At 25.6% G+C, this 19478-nt stretch overlaps 2 protein-coding genes and 1 long non-coding RNA gene across 4 annotated transcripts; all 3 read right to left on the bottom strand.

The window, feature by feature from the left end:
- Positions 1 to 8013: 8013 nt before the first annotated feature.
- On the bottom strand, positions 8014 to 9585 carry LOC145966666 (uncharacterized). Its single transcript, XR_014437119.1, has 3 exons — positions 9498 to 9585; positions 8492 to 9220; positions 8014 to 8412 (listed from the first exon to the last, which is right to left on the bottom strand). It is a non-coding gene; the product is annotated as an uncharacterized LOC145966666 (long non-coding RNA).
- A 668-nt stretch (positions 9586 to 10253) lies between these two features.
- On the bottom strand, positions 10254 to 12783 carry LOC145966665 (uncharacterized). Its single transcript, XM_083090937.1, has 3 exons — positions 12599 to 12783; positions 11666 to 12335; positions 10254 to 10448 (listed from the first exon to the last, which is right to left on the bottom strand). The coding sequence occupies exons 2-3, from the start codon at positions 12313 to 12315 to the stop codon at positions 10358 to 10360; spliced, it is 741 nt and encodes a 246-aa protein (XP_082947063.1). The 5' UTR covers positions 12316 to 12335; positions 12599 to 12783; the 3' UTR covers positions 10254 to 10357.
- A 3829-nt stretch (positions 12784 to 16612) lies between these two features.
- On the bottom strand, positions 16613 to 19090 carry LOC145967212 (uncharacterized). Of its 2 annotated transcripts, XM_083091867.1 has the most exons (3): positions 18922 to 19090; positions 17993 to 18653; positions 16613 to 16703 (listed from the first exon to the last, which is right to left on the bottom strand). In XM_083091867.1, the coding sequence occupies exons 2-3, from the start codon at positions 18631 to 18633 to the stop codon at positions 16613 to 16615; spliced, it is 732 nt and encodes a 243-aa protein (XP_082947993.1). In that variant the 5' UTR covers positions 18634 to 18653; positions 18922 to 19090. The 2 variants fall into 2 exon arrangements, with proteins under 2 accessions (XP_082947993.1, XP_082947992.1); XM_083091866.1 differs by lacking the exon at positions 16613 to 16703 and having other exon boundaries at positions 17770 to 18653; positions 19005 to 19064.
- Between the last annotated feature and the right edge of the window lie 388 nt (positions 19091 to 19478).

Raw genomic sequence — 19478 nt, 5'->3', positions numbered from 1 at the left:
ACGGAAGAAAACTAAAATATGTATATAGAAATAAAAAAAAACACGTTAATTATGAACAAATGAGTTACAATATTACAAAACGAAGCTTACATGATCAGGATTTTTGCATTACGTTATTCAAATCTTTTGCCTATGATCGTATTTATAAAAATTATAATACATGATTTTCTTAATTACGTACTAGATACATAAAACTTCAAAATAATTTCTAACATTGGTAACGTAACTTTTTAAAGTATTAAAAAATACACAAAGTAGGACGTAAAGTACTTACAGAATAGATATCAAACAGCAAATATATATTTCGAGAAAAGATTTCCTACTTACAGTTAAAATACTTTGCGCTGTGTACTTTATCTTATTGTATAGAAACGGCGATTAAAGCAATATCAAAGTGACTGAATTTAAGACTGGCAGTTATGTTGGAAGAATAAATAGGACATTATAAGCCGAGATATCTAAACACAATACATGCTATACGCTCTTCTCAAAGTGTCCTTGATTTTTAACTGATGTCATCTATATCATCGGTTATATGTACGAGTGTTTTTGATCAAGTATTAAACTTTCGATCAGTATCTCACACATGTATACATATTGACAAAAATAAATATATATTTAAATGTTGCATATTATTTTATATGAATTTCCATTTAATATACATAATATAAAAAATATATTTCTACTGGAATTTATAATGTGTACATGTGTCGCAGTAAACTTCTTTTTGTATATTATTATTTTATCGAAAAGCACAGATCGGATATTTATAAGATACATTAATTCAAATGCAATTTTTATCATGTTAATGTTTCATAATATGTTTTAACACACATATTTTACATTACAATTATAAAAAAACAATCTATATATTAAAAAAGAATTCATATAATCCATATATTTAATAGAATATAATTTAAGGATTTAAATTTATCTGTGTTAACTATAATTTATTTCTAATATATAAATTATTACGAAGAGAAGATTCTTTATGTTATATAGGAGATTCGAGTCATTTATTAATAGAAATATGAACTTGTAAAAAAATAAAAATTTCTTTATTAGTTTTGTTTTATTTGCGTTTATATATATTTATTTGGAATTTAACAAAATCTATATGCTGAATTATTGTTTGTTAATCATATAATATATGGATCGTACACCCCGAACGATGGCTATATCTCTCTCTAGTAAAGGATAGATGTACTACAATCCATGATCACCATCGCGCGCGCTCAGCTTTGTTGACCGAGTGAACTTTTCCGTAAGAAAGAAGATGACTCGGATCGCTCGGATCATCGCTGTGAAGGAGTATCTCAAAAAAGCGTTAATTTTGTTACATTTATTTAATAAAAATTTTATTAATTTTATTACATTTATTAACAGTAAAAATCTTTTGTAGAAACAAATATATATTATTAATTCGCATTCGAGAAGAATAACCAATTTAATGACAATATGAATAAACAGATACGAAAGCATACATTTTTAAATATTTAAATATGTTAATCTATAACTTCTATTTTCTCACAAAATTTGTTATTGTTATTAATGAACTATTAATTCTTTCTTAGATTTATGTGCGCAAATGTAAATCTATTCTACATTTATTATCCAATATGAATATTGGTCAATAATACATTGATTTATGAAATATTAAATGAAGAGAAAGAAATGAAATATTTTGAGTTATTGATACAGATAATATGAATATTAATAGGTTCGAAAATTCATTTACAAACTGGTATAATTTTTCTCTTTTCCGTTTTGTTCTTTTCTCTTTCGGTTTTCTGTATACGTTTGCTCTATTTAATTTTTGTAACCTTTCTTATTTAAAAATTAATTTAAAAATATTGGAACGTAAGGAAATGCACACAGATATTTTCGATAATTATTGGTCAAAAATAATAAAGATATTATAACTTAATTTTATGTAAAGACTCGTAAATATTTATAAATTACTATAATGTTTTCCTCGACAGTTTTTTTTATTAATAAGAAAAATATCAGACTTAAATAATCAATTATAGATACAACAAAATGCTGTTTCTCCTTTAAACATTTTATTTCTTTTTATTTTAAATTTTCATTAAACCATAAATTCAAATTAAAAACAAATCGTTATTTGTATCAATATTACAATTCAAAACCAAAAGAGGTAAAAATTTATTAGCTACAACATTAAAGCTAAAGCTATAAGACAAATCGAAAATAATTTTTTTTATTAAACATCGACAAAAGTTGTTTATTATTCATCTGCATTTTTAAGTCAGCCTTCCACGCACAAATCATTGCAGCAACATTGTGACAGTAATACTTCTGCAATGTTTTGTACTAATTTCTTACAAAGTGCAATTCTGACTACAAAAGCTAGAAATTTCGCTACTATGTCTTATTTCAAAATCTACTAGCCATAATATATCGGCTCTTTTATCATTATCCCAACCTGATGGACATGTAATATTATTTATTTCGGCGAATTCGTAAGCAAATGTTGATAATTTTAATAAAAAGCAAGTTCTGCAAGAGCAAGATAGTAATTGTTTACCCGCATTTGTAAATTGTAATTTTAAAGACTCTAAAAGCGATTCTTCTTTCTGATATGAGATGTTCATACGACCTGTTCTTATTTTCCGATCATATTGATATTTCTCTCCTAAAAAACGAAAAAGTGATATTTCTCTTTTTAAAGCGTCATAACTAATATCGTAGATTTTTGCAATTTTTTCTATGGTTGTATTCTTTCCAGATAATTTCTTTTTCATATAATCTTTTACTGCTGCTTCGAATTTTGGTTTATTTTTAAAATATTCATCTTTATTATTCAAAATTTGTACTTTTGTTTGTATTATATATTTCTTATATCCTTCTGGTATATCGTTTATAGATTTATTTTTATTTCTAATTTCGTTTACTATTGGTTCAATCTCATCCCTCACTTTCAAATATTTTTCAATCTCTTCTTTAAATGTAATGCGTTGGGCCATTACGAATTTACGGAAGAAAACTAAAATATGTATACAGAAATTAAAAAAAAACACGTTAATTATGAACAAATGAGTTACAATATTACAAAACGAAGATTACATGATCAGCATTTTTGCATTATTCAAATCTTTTGCCTATGATCGTATTTATAAAAATTATAATACATGATTTTTTTAATTACGTATAGGATACATAAAACTTCAAAATAATTTCTAACATTGGTAACGTAACTTTTTAAAGTATTAAAAAATACACAAAGTAAAACGTAAAGTACTTACAGAATAGATATCAAACAGCAAATATATATTTCGAGAAAAGATTTTCTTCTTACAGTTAAGATACTTTGCGCTGTGTACTTTATCTTATTGTATAGAAAGCGATTAAAGCAATATCAAAGTGACTGAAATTAAGACTGGCAGTTATGTTGGAAGAATAAATAGGACATTATAAGCCGAGATCCCTAAACACAATACATGCTATACGCTGTTCTCAAAGTGTCCTTGATTTTTAACTGATGTCATCTATATCATCGGTTATATGTACGAGTGTTTTTGATCAAGTGTTAAACTTTCGATCAGTATCTCACACGTGTATACATATTGACAAAAATAAATTTATATATATTTAAATGTTGCATATTATTTTATATGAATTTCCATTTAATATACATAATATAAAAAATATATTTCTACTGGAATTTATAATGTGTACATGTGTCGCAGTAAACTTCTTTTTGTATATTATTATTTTATCGAAAAGCACAGATCGGATATTTATAAGATACATTAATTCAAATGCAATTTTTATCATGTTAATGTTTCATAATATGTTTTAACACACATATTTTACATTACAATTATAAAAAAACAATCTATATATTAAAAAAGAATTCATATAATCCATATATTTAATAGAATATAATTTAAGGATTTAAATTTATCTGTGTTAACTATAATTTATTTCTAATATATAAATTATTACGAAGAGAAGATTCTTTATGTTATATAGGAGATTCGAGTCATTTATTAATAGAAATATGAACTTGTAAAAAAATAAAAATTTCTTTATTAGTTTTGTTTTATTTGCGTTTATATATATTTATTTGGAATTTAACAAAATCTATATGCTGAATTATTGTTTGTTAATCATATAATATATGGATCGTACACCCCGAACGATGGCTATATCTCTCTCTAGTAAAGGATAGATGTACTACAATCCATGATCACCATCGCGCGCGCTCAGCTTTGTTGACCGAGTGAACTTTTCCGTAAGAAAGAAGATGACTCGGATCGCTCGGATCATCGCTGTGAAGGAGTATCTCAAAAAAGCGTTAATTTTGTTACATTTATTTAATAAAAATTTTATTAATTTTATTACATTTATTAACAGTAAAAATCTTTTGTAGAAACAAATATATATTATTAGGTGCTTTCCATTTACATCAAAACTCAGATAAATCTCACTTCTGTCTTTCTTTAACATGAATGTTGAAGAAAGACAGAAGTGAGATTTATCTGAGTTTTGATGTAAATGGAAAGCACCTATTAATTCGCATTCGAGAAGAATAATCAATTTAATGGCAATATGAATAAACAGATACGAAAGCATACATTTTTAAATATTTAAATATGTTAATCTATAACTTCTATTTTCTCACAAAATTTGTTATTGTTATTAATGAACTATTAATTCTTTCTTAGATTTATTTGCGTAAATATAAATCTATTCTACATTTATTATGCAATATGAATATTGGTCAATAATTAACATTGATTTATGAAATATTAAACGAAGAGGAAGAAATGAAATATTTTGAGTTATTGATACAGATAATATGAATATTAATAGGTTCGAAAATTCATTTACAAACTGGTATAATTTTTCTCTTTTCCGTTTTGTTCTTTTCTCTTTCGGTTTTCTGTATATGTTTGCTCTATTTAATTTTTGTAACCTTTCTTATTTAAAAATTAATTTAAAAATATTGGAACGTAAGGAAATGCACACAGATATTTTCGATAATTATTGGTCAAAAATAATAAAGATATTATAACTTAATTTTATGTAAAGGCTCGTAAATATTTATAAATTACCATAATGTTTTTCTCGACAGTTTTTTTTATTAATAAAAAAAATATCAGACTTAAATAATCAATTATAGATACAACAAAATGCTGTTTCTCCTTTAAACATTTTATTTCTTTTTATTTTAAATTTTCATTAAACCATAAATTCAAATTAAAAACAAATCGTTATTTGTATCAATATTACAATTCAAAACCAAAAGAGGTAAAAATTTATTAGCTACAACATTAAAGCTAAAACTATAAGACAAATCGAAAATAATTTTTTTTATTAAACATCGACAAAAGTTGTTTATTATTCATCTGCATTTTTAAGTCAGCCTTCCATGCACAAATCATTGCAGCAACATTGTGACAGTAATACTTCTGCAATGTTTTGTACTAATTTCTTACAAAATGCAATTCTGACTACAAAAGCTAGAAATTTCGCTACTATGTCTTATTTTAAAATCTCCTAGCCATAATATATCGGCTCTTTTATCATTATCCCAATATGATGGACATGTAATATTATTTATTTCGGCAAATTCGTAAGCAAATATTGATAATTTTAATAAAAAGCAAGTTCTGCAAGAGCAAGATAGCAATTGATTACCTGTATTTGTAAATTGTAATTTTAAAGACTCTAAAAGCGATTCTTCATCCTGATATGAGAAGTTTGCACCACCTGCTCTTACTGCAATGTCAAAATGACATCGAATTTAAGACTCGCAATTATGTTAGGAAAATAATCCTATTAATATTAACTCAAGGTTGGTGAACAATACATGTATACTTTTCTCAAAAGATGTCCTTAAATTTTAGTCTCTAACATCTGTATCAGTCATATGTATGTGTGTGAATGTATTATATTAAATTTTCGATCAATAATGTCAAACACACATATACATATATATCGATAAAATACACATATATTTAAATATTATACATATATTTTTTTATGAGTTTTGAACAAGATGTTTTAAGCAAAGTTACTACGATATATTTGCAAATTACAAACTCCAACACAAATATATTTGGTAATTATATTAAATATATTTGTGTTGGAGTTTGTAATTTACAATTGTATCGTAGTAACTTTGCTAAAATATCAAAACATTTTGTTGATTACATAATTCATTACCTAACATTGATGGTAATGATGTACTCTGCTTTTTAGAAAATAGTCAAAATTATTTTTAATTTTATCGGCAATAATATGAAAATAAATATGATTACAATAATATGAATAAATATATTGAAAGCTCGAAGTCTAGATGTGTTGAATAGTTTTTCGAATTGAAAGCATTTAAAAAAATAAATCAAAATAAATAGTTATTTTAAACACGGTGTGACGTTTACGTATGAACCTTGTGTTGGAACCTTTTCGAGAATTAACTTGATTACAAGTTAATTCTCGAGAAGATTAGTTTGAAGAGATTGACATGATATAATTATACTATATTTATTCTGTAAAAATCTTTTGTATAAACAAATATTATTATATTCGCATTCGACAAGCATAGTCAATCTAATGGCAATATGAATGAACAAATATAAAAGGATGTATATTTTTAAATATGTACACAAGTCAATCTGCACTTCTTTTTTATCACGAAATTTGTAATTAATGAATTGTTGTTTCTTAGGTTTATTTGCGCACAAATCTAAATCTATTCACATATATTGTACAATATGAATATTGATAAATTATACGTTGATTAATAAAATATTATAGAAATAGTGTAAACAGAGAAAAAGAAATAAAATATTTTGAATTATTGATTCAGACACAAGTATCGATGCATAAAATGCCCGAAAATTTATTTACCAACTGTAACTATAACTACAACTTTCGGCTGTCCTTCCGAATGTGACCCATCGATTTGAGCATCGTCCTTGTAAGAATTTAAAAAGTGATCAAAAACAAACAGAAAGAAAATAATTTTGGCCACGGCAAGTGTCGTGTTAATTTTTTTTCGTATGTATAAAAATTTCAATATGCATAAAAGGTCAGACCTCATCGATTTTATTGCTACTTAAATATGTTGTAGAGGAGGGTTTTCTGAGTAATTCTATGCAAGAAATAAGTGGGGGATGGTATTGGTTTAGAAGATACAACAAATTGAAGTTTTTATATATTTTGCAAAAGATACTTATAAATGTCAGAAACGAATGTGTATGCACACACACACACACACACACACACACACACACACACACACACACACAAAGTGGAGCCCCCCGCAGGGGGGGCGGAACATACTGCACCTACGCATGTACTTCCTAAGATGAAGCACAATTTACTCTTAATGGAGGTCAAATTTAAGTGAACTTTACTTCATCTTGGAAAGTACATGCGTGAACAGTGTGTTCCGCCCCCCTGCGAGGGGCTCCACTTTCAGGAGGTTAATTTGTAAAATTTTAATACATATGAAAAAAAATTAACACGACACTTGCCGTGGCTAAAATTATTTTTTTTCTGTTTGTTTTTGATCACTTTTTAAGTTCCTACAAGGACGATGTTCAAATCGATGGGTCACATTCGGAAGAATATTCCAACTTTCCTCTTCTCTCTTTCTTTCTATATTTCTCTTTGTTTTACACATTTGCTGTATGTAATTTTTTTATTTAAATTTTTTACTTAAAATTTATTTATAAATATTGAAAAGTACCGAAATACACACAGATATTTTCAACAATTATTGTTCAAAAATAATAAAAATATTGTAACCTAATTGTATATAAAAGCTCATTAATACTTATAAATTACAACGTTTTTCTTGATATTTTTTTCCATTAATAAAAAATACCTTAAACTTAAATAGTCATTTATAAAAACGATTAAATGCTGTTTCTTTTTTAAATATTTTTACTTAATTTTTGTTCAAAATTTTTCATTAAGCCATAAATCTAAATCCTAAAAACAGTAAAGAATAGAGACTTTTGTGTTGCAGTTCAATTCTGAAAGAGATCAAAATTTGTTGATAAAATGCTAAAAAACTATTACAGAAATGTTAGAACTATTACAGAAATAGAAAATAACTTTTTTATCCAACGACAACAGTTGTTTATTACTCATTTGCTTTTTTAAAGACTTTTTCTATAACAGAGACCGTAGCAGAAACATTATGACAATATTGCAATGTTTTGCAATGTTTTAATCTATTATAAAGTGCAATTCATGCTGCAAATTCTAGAAATTTCATTACTGTGCCTCACTTCAAACTCTTCTAGCCATGTGTTTACTCTTATTTTTATTCCAACTTTTAGGATATGTCATATTATTTCTTATGGTGAAGGTAAGCAAATGTTGATAATTTATCATAGCTCAATTTCGAAGGAGATCAAAACTTGTTGTCTATAAATAATGCTGAAGTTATTAGATAGATCGAAAATAATTTTTTATCAAACATCGAGAAAAATTGTTTATTACTCACCTACTTTTTTATAAAGCTCTTCTCATACGGCACAGGGCATTGCAGTAACATTATGACAATATTGCAATATTTCAGCAATGTTTTTTCTATGGGTTATTATAAAATGCATTTCTTATTGCGAGAGCTAATTCTGCTACTGTGTCTCATTTCAAATTCTTTTAGCCATTTTAAATCTGCACTTGTACATGTATCCCAAATACGTGGATACGATATATTATGTTTTTTGGCGAATTCGTAAGCAAATGTTGATAATTGTAATAAAAAGCAAATTCTGCAAGAGCAAGATAGCAATTTTTTATTTATAAGATGTAAATCTAATTCCTCCAAAAGCAATTCTTCTTGGTGATATGAGAAACCTGTATGATTTTGGTTTATTTTTTTATCATATCGATATTTCTCCTCAGAACGATAACGTTTTATTTCATTTTCTAAAGTTTTAATACCAATTCCGTGGATTTCTGCAATTTCCTGTATGGTTGTTTTCTGTTCAGATAATTTTTTCTCTATATAATCTTTTACTGCTGCTTCCAATACTGTTTTTTTTTTAAGGTATTCTTCTTTATTTTTCAAAATTTTTATTTTCCATTGTATTAATTCTTTTTCACTTCCTTCTGGTATATCTTCCATAAATTTAGTATTATTGAAAACTTCGGTTACTATTGGTTCAACCTTATCACTCATTTCGAGATAACTTTCAATCAATTTTTTTAATTGTGCCATTAAGATAATCTACGAAAAAAAAAAAATATATATGTATAGAAATACAAAAGCACGTTGCATAATTATGGACAAATTACAATATTACCAAATGAAGATTTTATGATCACAATTTTTGCATTATGTTATTCAAATCTCTTTGCTATGATTGTATTTATAAAAATGAGATAATACATGTTTTTATTAAATTACGTGTAGGATACATAAAACTTCAAAATAATTTCTAACATTGATAACGTAACTTTTTAAAGTATTAAAAAATACACACAGTAGAACGAAAAGTACTTACAGAATAGATATCAAACAGCAAATATATATTTCGAGAAAAGATTTCCTTCTTACAATTAAAATGCTATGCGCTGTGTACTTTATTTGATTCTACAGAAACGACGATTAAAACAATATCAATGTGACCGAATTTAAGACTGGCAGTTATATTAGAAGAATAAATAGGGTATTATAAACCAAGATCCCTAAACACAATACATGCTGTACATTCTTTTCAAAATCACCTTGATTTTGAACTGACATGTTATTTATATCATCAGTTATATGTATGAGTGTTTGTGATCGAGTTTTAAACATTCGATCAATATCTCACACGTGCATACATATTGACAAAAATAAATATGTACTTTAATGTAATACTTTAATGTTCCATATTATTTTATATGAATTTCGATTTAATACATTATATAAAAAATATATTTCTGCTGGAATTTATAATTTGTACATATGTCGTAGTAAACTTTTTGTATATTATTATTTTATCGGAAAAAAATAGGGTATTTATAAGAAACACTAATTCAATTACAATTTTTATCGAAATATTAATGTTTCATAACACATATTTTATATTACATTTATCAAAAAACAATCTATATATTAAAAAAGAATCCATATAATCCATATATTTAATAGAATATAATTTAAGGGTTTAAATTTATCTGTGTTAATTATAATTTATTTCTAATATATAAATTATTACAAAGAGAAGAATTTCTTTATGGTATATAGGAGATTCGAGTCATTTATTAATAAGAAAATAAACTTGGAAAACAAATTCTTCTCCAAAAATTTCTTTGTTAGTTTTGTACCATTTGCGTTTATATACATTTATTTGGAATTTAACAAAATCTATATGCTGGATTATTGTTTGTTAATCATATAATTTTGCAAAATATATATACTGAACAATTTGCCGATGTAGAACGGACGTAGTCGGACAGTTTCGAGAACTCTAAAGAAAGAATGAAAGAATCGAATCTATGAATTGTCAACGAACGATGGCTATATCTCTCTCTAATAACGGACAGGAGTATTATAATCCGTGATCAACGCCGCACACGCACGGTTTTGTTGACAGAGCGAACATTTCCGTGAGAAAAAAGATGATTTGGATCGTCGCTGTGAAGGAATATCTCGAGAAAGCGTTAATTTTATTACATTTATTTAATAAAAATCTTATTAATTTTATTACATTTATTCGCAGTAAAAGTCTTTTGTATAAACAAATATATATTATTAATTCAGATTCGAGAAGAATAACCACTTTAATGGCAATATCAATAAACAGATACGAAAGCATACAATTTTAAATATTTAAATTTGTTAATCTATAACTTCTATTTTCTCACAAAATTTGTTATTGTTATTAATGAACTATTAATTCTTTCTTAGATCTATATGCGCAAATATAAATCTATTTTACATTTATTGTGCAATATGAATATTGGTCAATAATTAACATTGATTTATGAAATATTAAACGAAGAGGAAGAAATGAAATATTTTGAGTTATTGATACAGATAATATGAATATTAATAGGTTCGAAAATTCATTTACAAACTGGTATAATTTTTCTCTTTTCCCTCCTGTTCTTTTCTCTTTCGGTTTTCTGTATATGTTTGCTCTATTTAATTTTTGTAACCTTTCTTATTTAAAAATTAATTTAAAAATATTGGAACGTAAGGAAATGCACACAGATATTTTCGATAATTATTGGTCAAAAATAATAAAGATATTATAACTTAATTTTATGTAAAGGCTCGTAAATATTTATAAATTACCATAATGTTTTTCTCGACAGTTTTTTTTATTAATAAAAAAAATATCAGACTTAAATAATCAATTATAGATACAACAAAATGCTGTTTCTCCTTTAAACATTTTATTTCTTTTTATTTTAAATTTTCATTAAACCATAAATTCAAATTAAAAACAAATCGTTATTTGTATCAATATTACAATTCAAAACCAAAAGAGGTAAAAATTTATTAGCTACAACATTAAAGCTAAAACTATAAGACAAATCGAAATTAACTTTATATTAAACATCGACAAAAGTTGTTTATTATTCATCTGCATTTTTAAGTCAGCCTTCCATGCACAAATCATTGCAGCAACATTGTGACAGTGTTGTGATACTTCTGCAATGTTTTGTAGTAAGTTCTTACAAAGTGCAATTCTCACTACAAAAGCTGAAAATTTCGCTACTATGTCTTATTTCAAACCCTCTTAGCCATATTATATCCGCATGTTTAGGCGTAGTCCAATAACTTGGATGTGTTATGTTATTACTTTTAGCATATTCGTAAGCAAATGTTGATAATTTTAATAAAAAGCAAGTTCTGCAGGAGCAAGGTAGCAATTGTTTACCCGTATTTGTAAATTGTAATTTTAAAGACTCTAAAAGCGATTCTTCTTCCTGATATGAGATGTTCATACCACCTGTCCTTATTTTCCGATCATATTGATACTTCTCCCCTAAAGAATGACGACGTTTCATTTCACATTTTAAAGAACTGCCAGGAATTCCGTGGATTTCTGCAATTTTCAGTATGCTTGTTTCCTGTCCAGATAATTTCTTTTCCATATAATCTTTTACTGCTGCTTCGAATTTTGGTTTATTTTTAAAATATTCATCTTTATAATTCAAAATTTGTACTTTTGTTTGTATTATATATTTCTCATATCCTTCTGGTATATCGTTTATAGATTTATTTTGATTTCTAATTTCGTTTACTATTGGATCGATCTTATCCTTCATTTTGAGATAATCTTCAATCGATTCTTTAAGTGTAATGGGTGGATTACATCGGGCCATTACGAATTTACGGAAGAAAACTAAAATATGTATACAGACTTAAAAAGGACACGTTAATTATAAACAAACGAGTTGCAATATTACAAAAACGAAGATGACGTGATCACGATTTTTGCATTACGTTATTCAAATCTCTTGTCTATGATCGTATTTATAAAAATTATAATACATGATTTTCTTAATTACGTACTAGATACATAAAACTTCAAAATAATTTCTAATATTGGTAACGTAACTTTTTAAAGTATTAAAAAATACACAAAGTAAAACGTAAAGTACTTACAGAATAGATATCAAACAGCAAATATATATTTCGAAAAAAGATTTCCTTCTTACAGTTAAAATACTATGCGTTGTGTACTTTATCTTATTGTATAGAAACGATGATTAAAGCAATATTAAAGTGACTGAATTTAAGACTGGCAGTTATGTTGGAAGAATAAATAGGACATTATCAGCCGAGATCCCTAAACACAATACATGCTATACGCTCTTCTCAAATTGTCCTTGATTTTTAACTGATGTCATCTATATCATCGGTTATATGTACGAGTGTTTGTGATCGAGTCTTTAAACTTTCGATCAGTATCTCACACGTGTATACATATTGACAAAAATAAATATATATTGTAATGTTGCATATTATTTTATATGAATTTCGATTTAATATACATAATATAAAAAATATATTTCTACTGGAATTTATAATTTGTATATATATCGTAATAAACTACTTTTTGTATATTATTATTTTATCGAAAAGCACAGATCGGATATTTATAAGATACATTAATTCAAATGCAATTTTTATCGACATGTTAATGTTTCATAACACATATTTTACATTACAATTATCAAAGGACAATCTATATAAAAAGAAATCCATATAATCCATTCAATAGAATATAATTTAAGGATTTAAATTTATATTTGTCAACTGTAATTTATTTCTAATACATAAATTATTACGAAGAGAAGATTCTTTATGGTATATAAGAGATTCGAGACTTTTATTAATAAGAAAATAAACTTGGAAAACAAATAAAAATTTCTTTATTAGTTTTATTTTATTTGCGTTTATATATATTTATTTGGAATTTAACAAAATTTAAATGCTAGATTATTGTTTGTTAATCATATAATTTTGCAAAATATATATACTGGACAATTTGTGGATGTAAAACGAACGCAGTCGAACAGTTTCGAGAATCCTAAAGAAAAAATGGAAGAATCGGATATGTAGATTTTCAACAACGAACGATAACTATATCTCTCTCTAGTAACAGACAGATGTACTACAATCCGTGATTACCATCGCACACGCACAGTTTTGTTGACCGAGCGAACCTTTCCGTAAGAAAGAAGATGACCGCTCAGATCGTCGCTATGATCTCGTGAAAGCATTAATTTTATTATATTTATTCAATAAAAATTGTATTAATTTTATTACATTTATTCACAGTAAAAATCTTTCTTAGAAACAAATATATATTATTAATTCGCATTCGAAAAGAATAACCAATTTAAAGGTAATATGAATAAACAGATACGAAAGCATACATTTTTAAATATTTAAATATGTTAATCTATAACTTCAATTTTCTCACAAAATTTGTTATTGTTATTAATGAACTATTAATTCTTTCTTAGATTTACTTGCGCAAATATAAATCAATTCTACATTTATTATTCAATATGAATATTGGACAATAATACATTGATTTATGAAATATTAAACAAAGAGGAAGAAATGAAATATTTTGAGTTATTGATACAGATAGATATGAATACAAAATATCTGTTAATATGCTCGAAAATTCATTTACAAACTCATGTAACTTTCCTGTTTTCTCTTTTGTTCTTTCCTCTTTATATTCTTTCTCTTTTATGTATACATTTGCTCTATATAATTTTTGTAACCGTTTTTATTTAAAAATTTATTTATAAATATTGAAAAGTAAGGAAATGCACAAAGATATTTCAACAATAATTGCGCAAAAATAATAAAGACATTATAACCTAGTTTTGTATAAAAGCTCGTAAACATTTATGAATTATTTTTAATTAAATTACAATAATAATGGTTTTCTCGAAACACAATTTTCTTTCTATTAATAAAAAAAGTATCTTACAATTGGAACTAATTAATTATTTATAAAAAAAAGTAAATGCTATTTCTTCTTTATAAACATTTTAGATCCATTTTATTTAAATTTTTTTATTAAACCAATATCTAAATCAAATATTAAACCATATTAAACCAAATCTAAATTTTAAAAAATGTCTAGATATTTGAATGAATATTTCATTACAGTTCAAAATCGAAAGAGATCAAAATTTATTGGCTACAAAATAAAAGCTAAAACTATAAGAAAAATCGAAAATAATTTTTTTATTAAACAAATATTATTTATTATTCACCTGAATTTTTAAGGGAGCTTTCCTTGCATAAATCAACGCAGTAATATTATGATAGTACTGTAATACTTCTGCAATGTTTTGTACTAACAACAAGTGTAAATAACTTACAAAGTGCAATTCTCACTGCAAAAGATGGAAATTTCGCTACTGTTCCTCATTTCAAACTCTGTTAGCCACAATATATCCGCATGTTTAGTTGAATTCCAATATGATGAACGTTTTTTGTTATTACTTACAGCAAATTCGTAAGCAAATGTTGATAATTTTAATAAAAAGCAAGTTCTGCAAGAGCAAGATAGCAATTGTTGACCTGTATTTGTAATTTGTAATTTTGAAGACTCTAAAAGCGATTGTTCTTCCTGATATGATAAACTGACTCCACCTGTTGCTTTAACTCTTCTATCATATTGATAATTTTTCCCTAAAGAACGAAAAAGTAATATTTCTGTTCTTAAAGCCTCATGATTAATATCGTAGAATTCTGCAATTTTTGATATGGTTGTATATATTCCAGATGATTTCTTTTTCATATAATATTTTACTGCTGCTTCGAATTTTTGTTTATTATTAAAATATTCATCTTTATTATTCAAAATTTGTACTTTTGTTTGTATTATAGATTTCTTATATCCTTCTGGTATATCGTTTATAGATTTATTTTGATTTCTAATTTCGTTTACTATTGGATCGATCTCATCCCTCACTTTCAAATATTCTTCAATCTCTTCTTTAAATGTAATGCGTTGGGCCATTACGAATTTACGGAAGAAAACTAAAATATGTATATAGAAATAAAAAGGACACGTTAATTATGAACAAACTAGTTGCAATATTACAAAACAAAGATTACATGATCAGGATTTTTGCATTACGTTATTCAAATCTCTTGCCTATGATCGTATTTATAAAAATTATAATATATATACATGATTTTTTTAATTACGTACAGGATACATAAAACTTCAAAATAATTTCTAACATTGGTAACGTAACTTTTTAAAGTATTAAAAAATACACAAAGTAAAACGTAAAGTACTTACAGAATAGATATCAAACAGCAAATATATATTTCGAGAAAAGATTTCCTTCTTACAGTTAAAATACTATGCGCTGTGTACTTTATCTTATTGTATAGAAACGACGATTAAAGCAATATCAAAGTGACTGAGTTTAAGACTGGCAGTTATGTTGGAAGAATAAATAGGACATTATAAGCCGAGATTCCTAAACACAATACATGCTATACGCTCTTCTCAAAGTGTCCTTGATTTTTAACTGATGTCATCTATATCATCGGTTATATGTACGAGTGTTTTTGATCAAGTGTTAAACTTTCGATCAGTATCTCACACGTGTATACATATTGACAAAAATAAATATATATTTTAATGTTGCATATTATTTTATATGAATTTCGATTTAATATACATAATATAAAAAATATATTTCTACTGGAATTTATAATTTGTACATATATCGTAATAAATTACTTTTTGTAAATTATTATTTTATCGAAAAGCACAAATCGGATATTTATAAGATACATTAATTCAAATGCAATTTTTATCGACATGTTAATGTTTCATAACACATATTTTACATTACATTTATCAAAGGACAATCTATATAAAAAGGAATCCATATAATCCATTCAATAGAATATAATTTAAGGATTTAAATTTATCTTTGTTAACTGTAATTTATTTCTAATATATAAATTATTACGAAGAGACGATTCTTTATGGTATATAAGAGATTCAAGACTTTTATTAATAAGAAAATAAACTTGGAAAACAAATAAAAATTTCTTTATTAGTTTTGTTTCATTTGTGTTTATATATATTTATTTGCAATTTAACAAAATTTAAATGCTAGATTATAGTTTGTTAATCATATAATTTTGCAAAATATATATACTGGACAATTTGCGGATGTAAAACGAACGCAGTCGAACAGTTTCGAGAACCCTAAAGAAAAAATGGAAGAATCGGATATGTAGATTTTCAACACCGAACGATAATTTTACCTCTCTCTAGTAACAGACAGATGTACTACAATCCGTGATCACCATCGTACACGCACAGTTTTGTTGACCGAACGAACCTTTCCGTAAGAAAGAAGATGACTTGGATCGCTCAGTTCGTCGCTGTGATCTCGTGAAAGCATTAATTATATTATACTTATTCAATAAAAATTGTATTAAATTTATTACATTTATTCAGAGTAAAAATCTAGCGTAGAAACAAATATATATTATTAATTCGCATTCGAGAAGAATAACCAATTTAATGGCAACATGAATAAACAGATACGAAAGCATACATTTTTAAATATTTAAATATGTTAATCTATAACTTCTATTATCTCACAAAATTGGTTATTGTTATTAATGAACTATGAATTCTTTCTTAGATTCATTTGCGCAAATTTAAATCTATTCTACATTTATTATACAATATGAATATTGATCAATAATACATTGATTTATGAAATATTAAACAAAGAGGAAGAAATGAAATAATTTGAGTTATTGATACAGATAGATATGAATACAAAATATCTGTTAATATGCTCGAAAATTCATTTACAAACTCATATAACTTTCCTGTTTTCCCTTTTATTCTTTCTCTTTTATGTATACATATGCTCTATATAATTTTTGTAACCGTTTTTATTTAAATATTTATTTATAACTATTGAAATGTAACGCACAAAGATATTTCAACAATTATTGCGCAAAAATAATAAAGACATTATAACCTAGTTTTGTATAAAAGCTCGTAAACACTTATGAATTATTTTTAATTAAATTACAATAATAATGGTTTTCTCGAAACACAATTTTCTTTCTATTGATAAAAAAAGTATCTTACAATTGGACTTAATTAATTATTTAGAAAAAGAAGTAAATGCTGTTTCTTTTTTATAAACATTTTAGGTCTTTTTTATTTAACTCTTTTTATTAAACCAATATCTAAATCAAATATTAAACCATATTAAACCAAATCTAAATTTTAAAAAATGTCTAGATATTTGAATGAATATTTCATTACAGTTCAAAACCGAAAGAGATCAAAATTTATTGGCTACATCTAAAACTATAAGAAAAATCGAAAATAATTTTATTAAACAAAAATTGTTTATTCACCTGAATATTTAAGTCAGCCTACCTTGCATAAATCAACGCAGTAATATTATGACAGTATTGTAATACTTCTTCAATCTTTTGTACTAACAACAAGTGCAAATAACTTACAAAGTGCAATTCTCACTGCAAAAGTTGGAAATTTCGCAACTGTTCCTCATTTCAAACTCTTTTAGCCATTTTATATCCGCATGTTGAGTAAAATTCCAATATGATGGACATTTTTTGTTATTACTTACAGCAAATTCGTAAGCAAATGTTGATAATTTTAATAAAAAGCAAGTTCTGCAAGAGCAAGATAGCAATTGTTGACCTGTATTTGTAAATTGTAATTTTAAAGACTCTAAAAGCGATACTTCTTCTTGATATGAGAAGTTTATACCACTTGTTCTCAGTTTCCTATCATATTGATATTTCTCCCCTAAAGAATGACAACGTTTTATTTCATATTTTAAAGAACTGCTAGGAATTCCGTGGATTTCTGCAATTTTCAGTATGCTTGTTTCCTGTCCAGATAATTTCTTTTCCATATAATCCTTTACTGCTGCTTCGAATTTTGGTTTGTTTTTAAGATATTCATCTTTATCATTCAACATTTTTATTTTTGTTTTTATCATATATTTCTCATCTCTATCTGGTATATCTTCTATAGATTTATTTTTATTTCTAATTTCGTTTAGTATTGGATCGATCTCATCCCTCACTTTCAAATATTGTTCAATCAATTCTTTAAGTGTAATGTGTCGGGCCATTACGAATTTACGGAAGAAAACTAAAATATGTACATATAGAAATAAAAAAACACGTTAATTATGAACAAACGAGTTGCAATATTATAAAACGAAGATTTCATGATCGCGATTTTTGCATTACGTTATTCAAATCTCTTGCCTATAATCGTATTTATAATAATTTATAGTATATACATGATTTTTTTAATTACGTATAGGATACATAAAACTTCAAAATAATTTCTAACATTGGTAACGTAACTTTTTAAAGTATTAAAAAGTATACAAAGTAAAACGTAAGGTACTTACAGAATATATATCAAACAGCAAATATATATTTCAAAAAAAGATTTCCTTCTTACAGTTAAAATACTATGCGCTGCGTACTTTACCTTATTGTATAGAAACGACGATTAAAGCAATATCACAGTGACTGAATTTAAGACTGGCAGTTATGTTGGAAGAATGAATAGGACATTATAAGCCGAGGTCCCTAAACACAATACATACTGTACGCTCTTTTCAATGTGTCCGTGATTTTGAACTGATATGTTATTTATATCATCAGTTATATGTAGGAGTGTTTTTGATCGAGTTTTAAACATTCGATCAATATCTCACACGTGCATATTGACAAAAATAAATTTATATATTTAAATGTTGAATATTATTTTATATGAATTTCGATTTAATAAACATTGTATAAAAAATTCATTTCTACTGGAATTTATAATATGTACATATGTCGTAATAAACTACTTTTTGTATATTATTATTTTATCGAAAAGTACAAATCGGATATTTATAAGATACATTAATTCAAATGCAATTTCTATCGACATGTTAATGTTTCACAACACATATTG

This window comes from Camponotus vicinus, unplaced genomic scaffold, assembly GCF_025532165.1.
Source record: "Camponotus vicinus isolate PSW18456_S1 unplaced genomic scaffold, iyCamVici1.0 SCAF_2, whole genome shotgun sequence".
NCBI classification, from domain to species: Eukaryota; Metazoa; Arthropoda; class Insecta; order Hymenoptera; family Formicidae; genus Camponotus; species Camponotus vicinus.
This window is presented reverse-complemented; position numbering and strand designations above follow the sequence as displayed.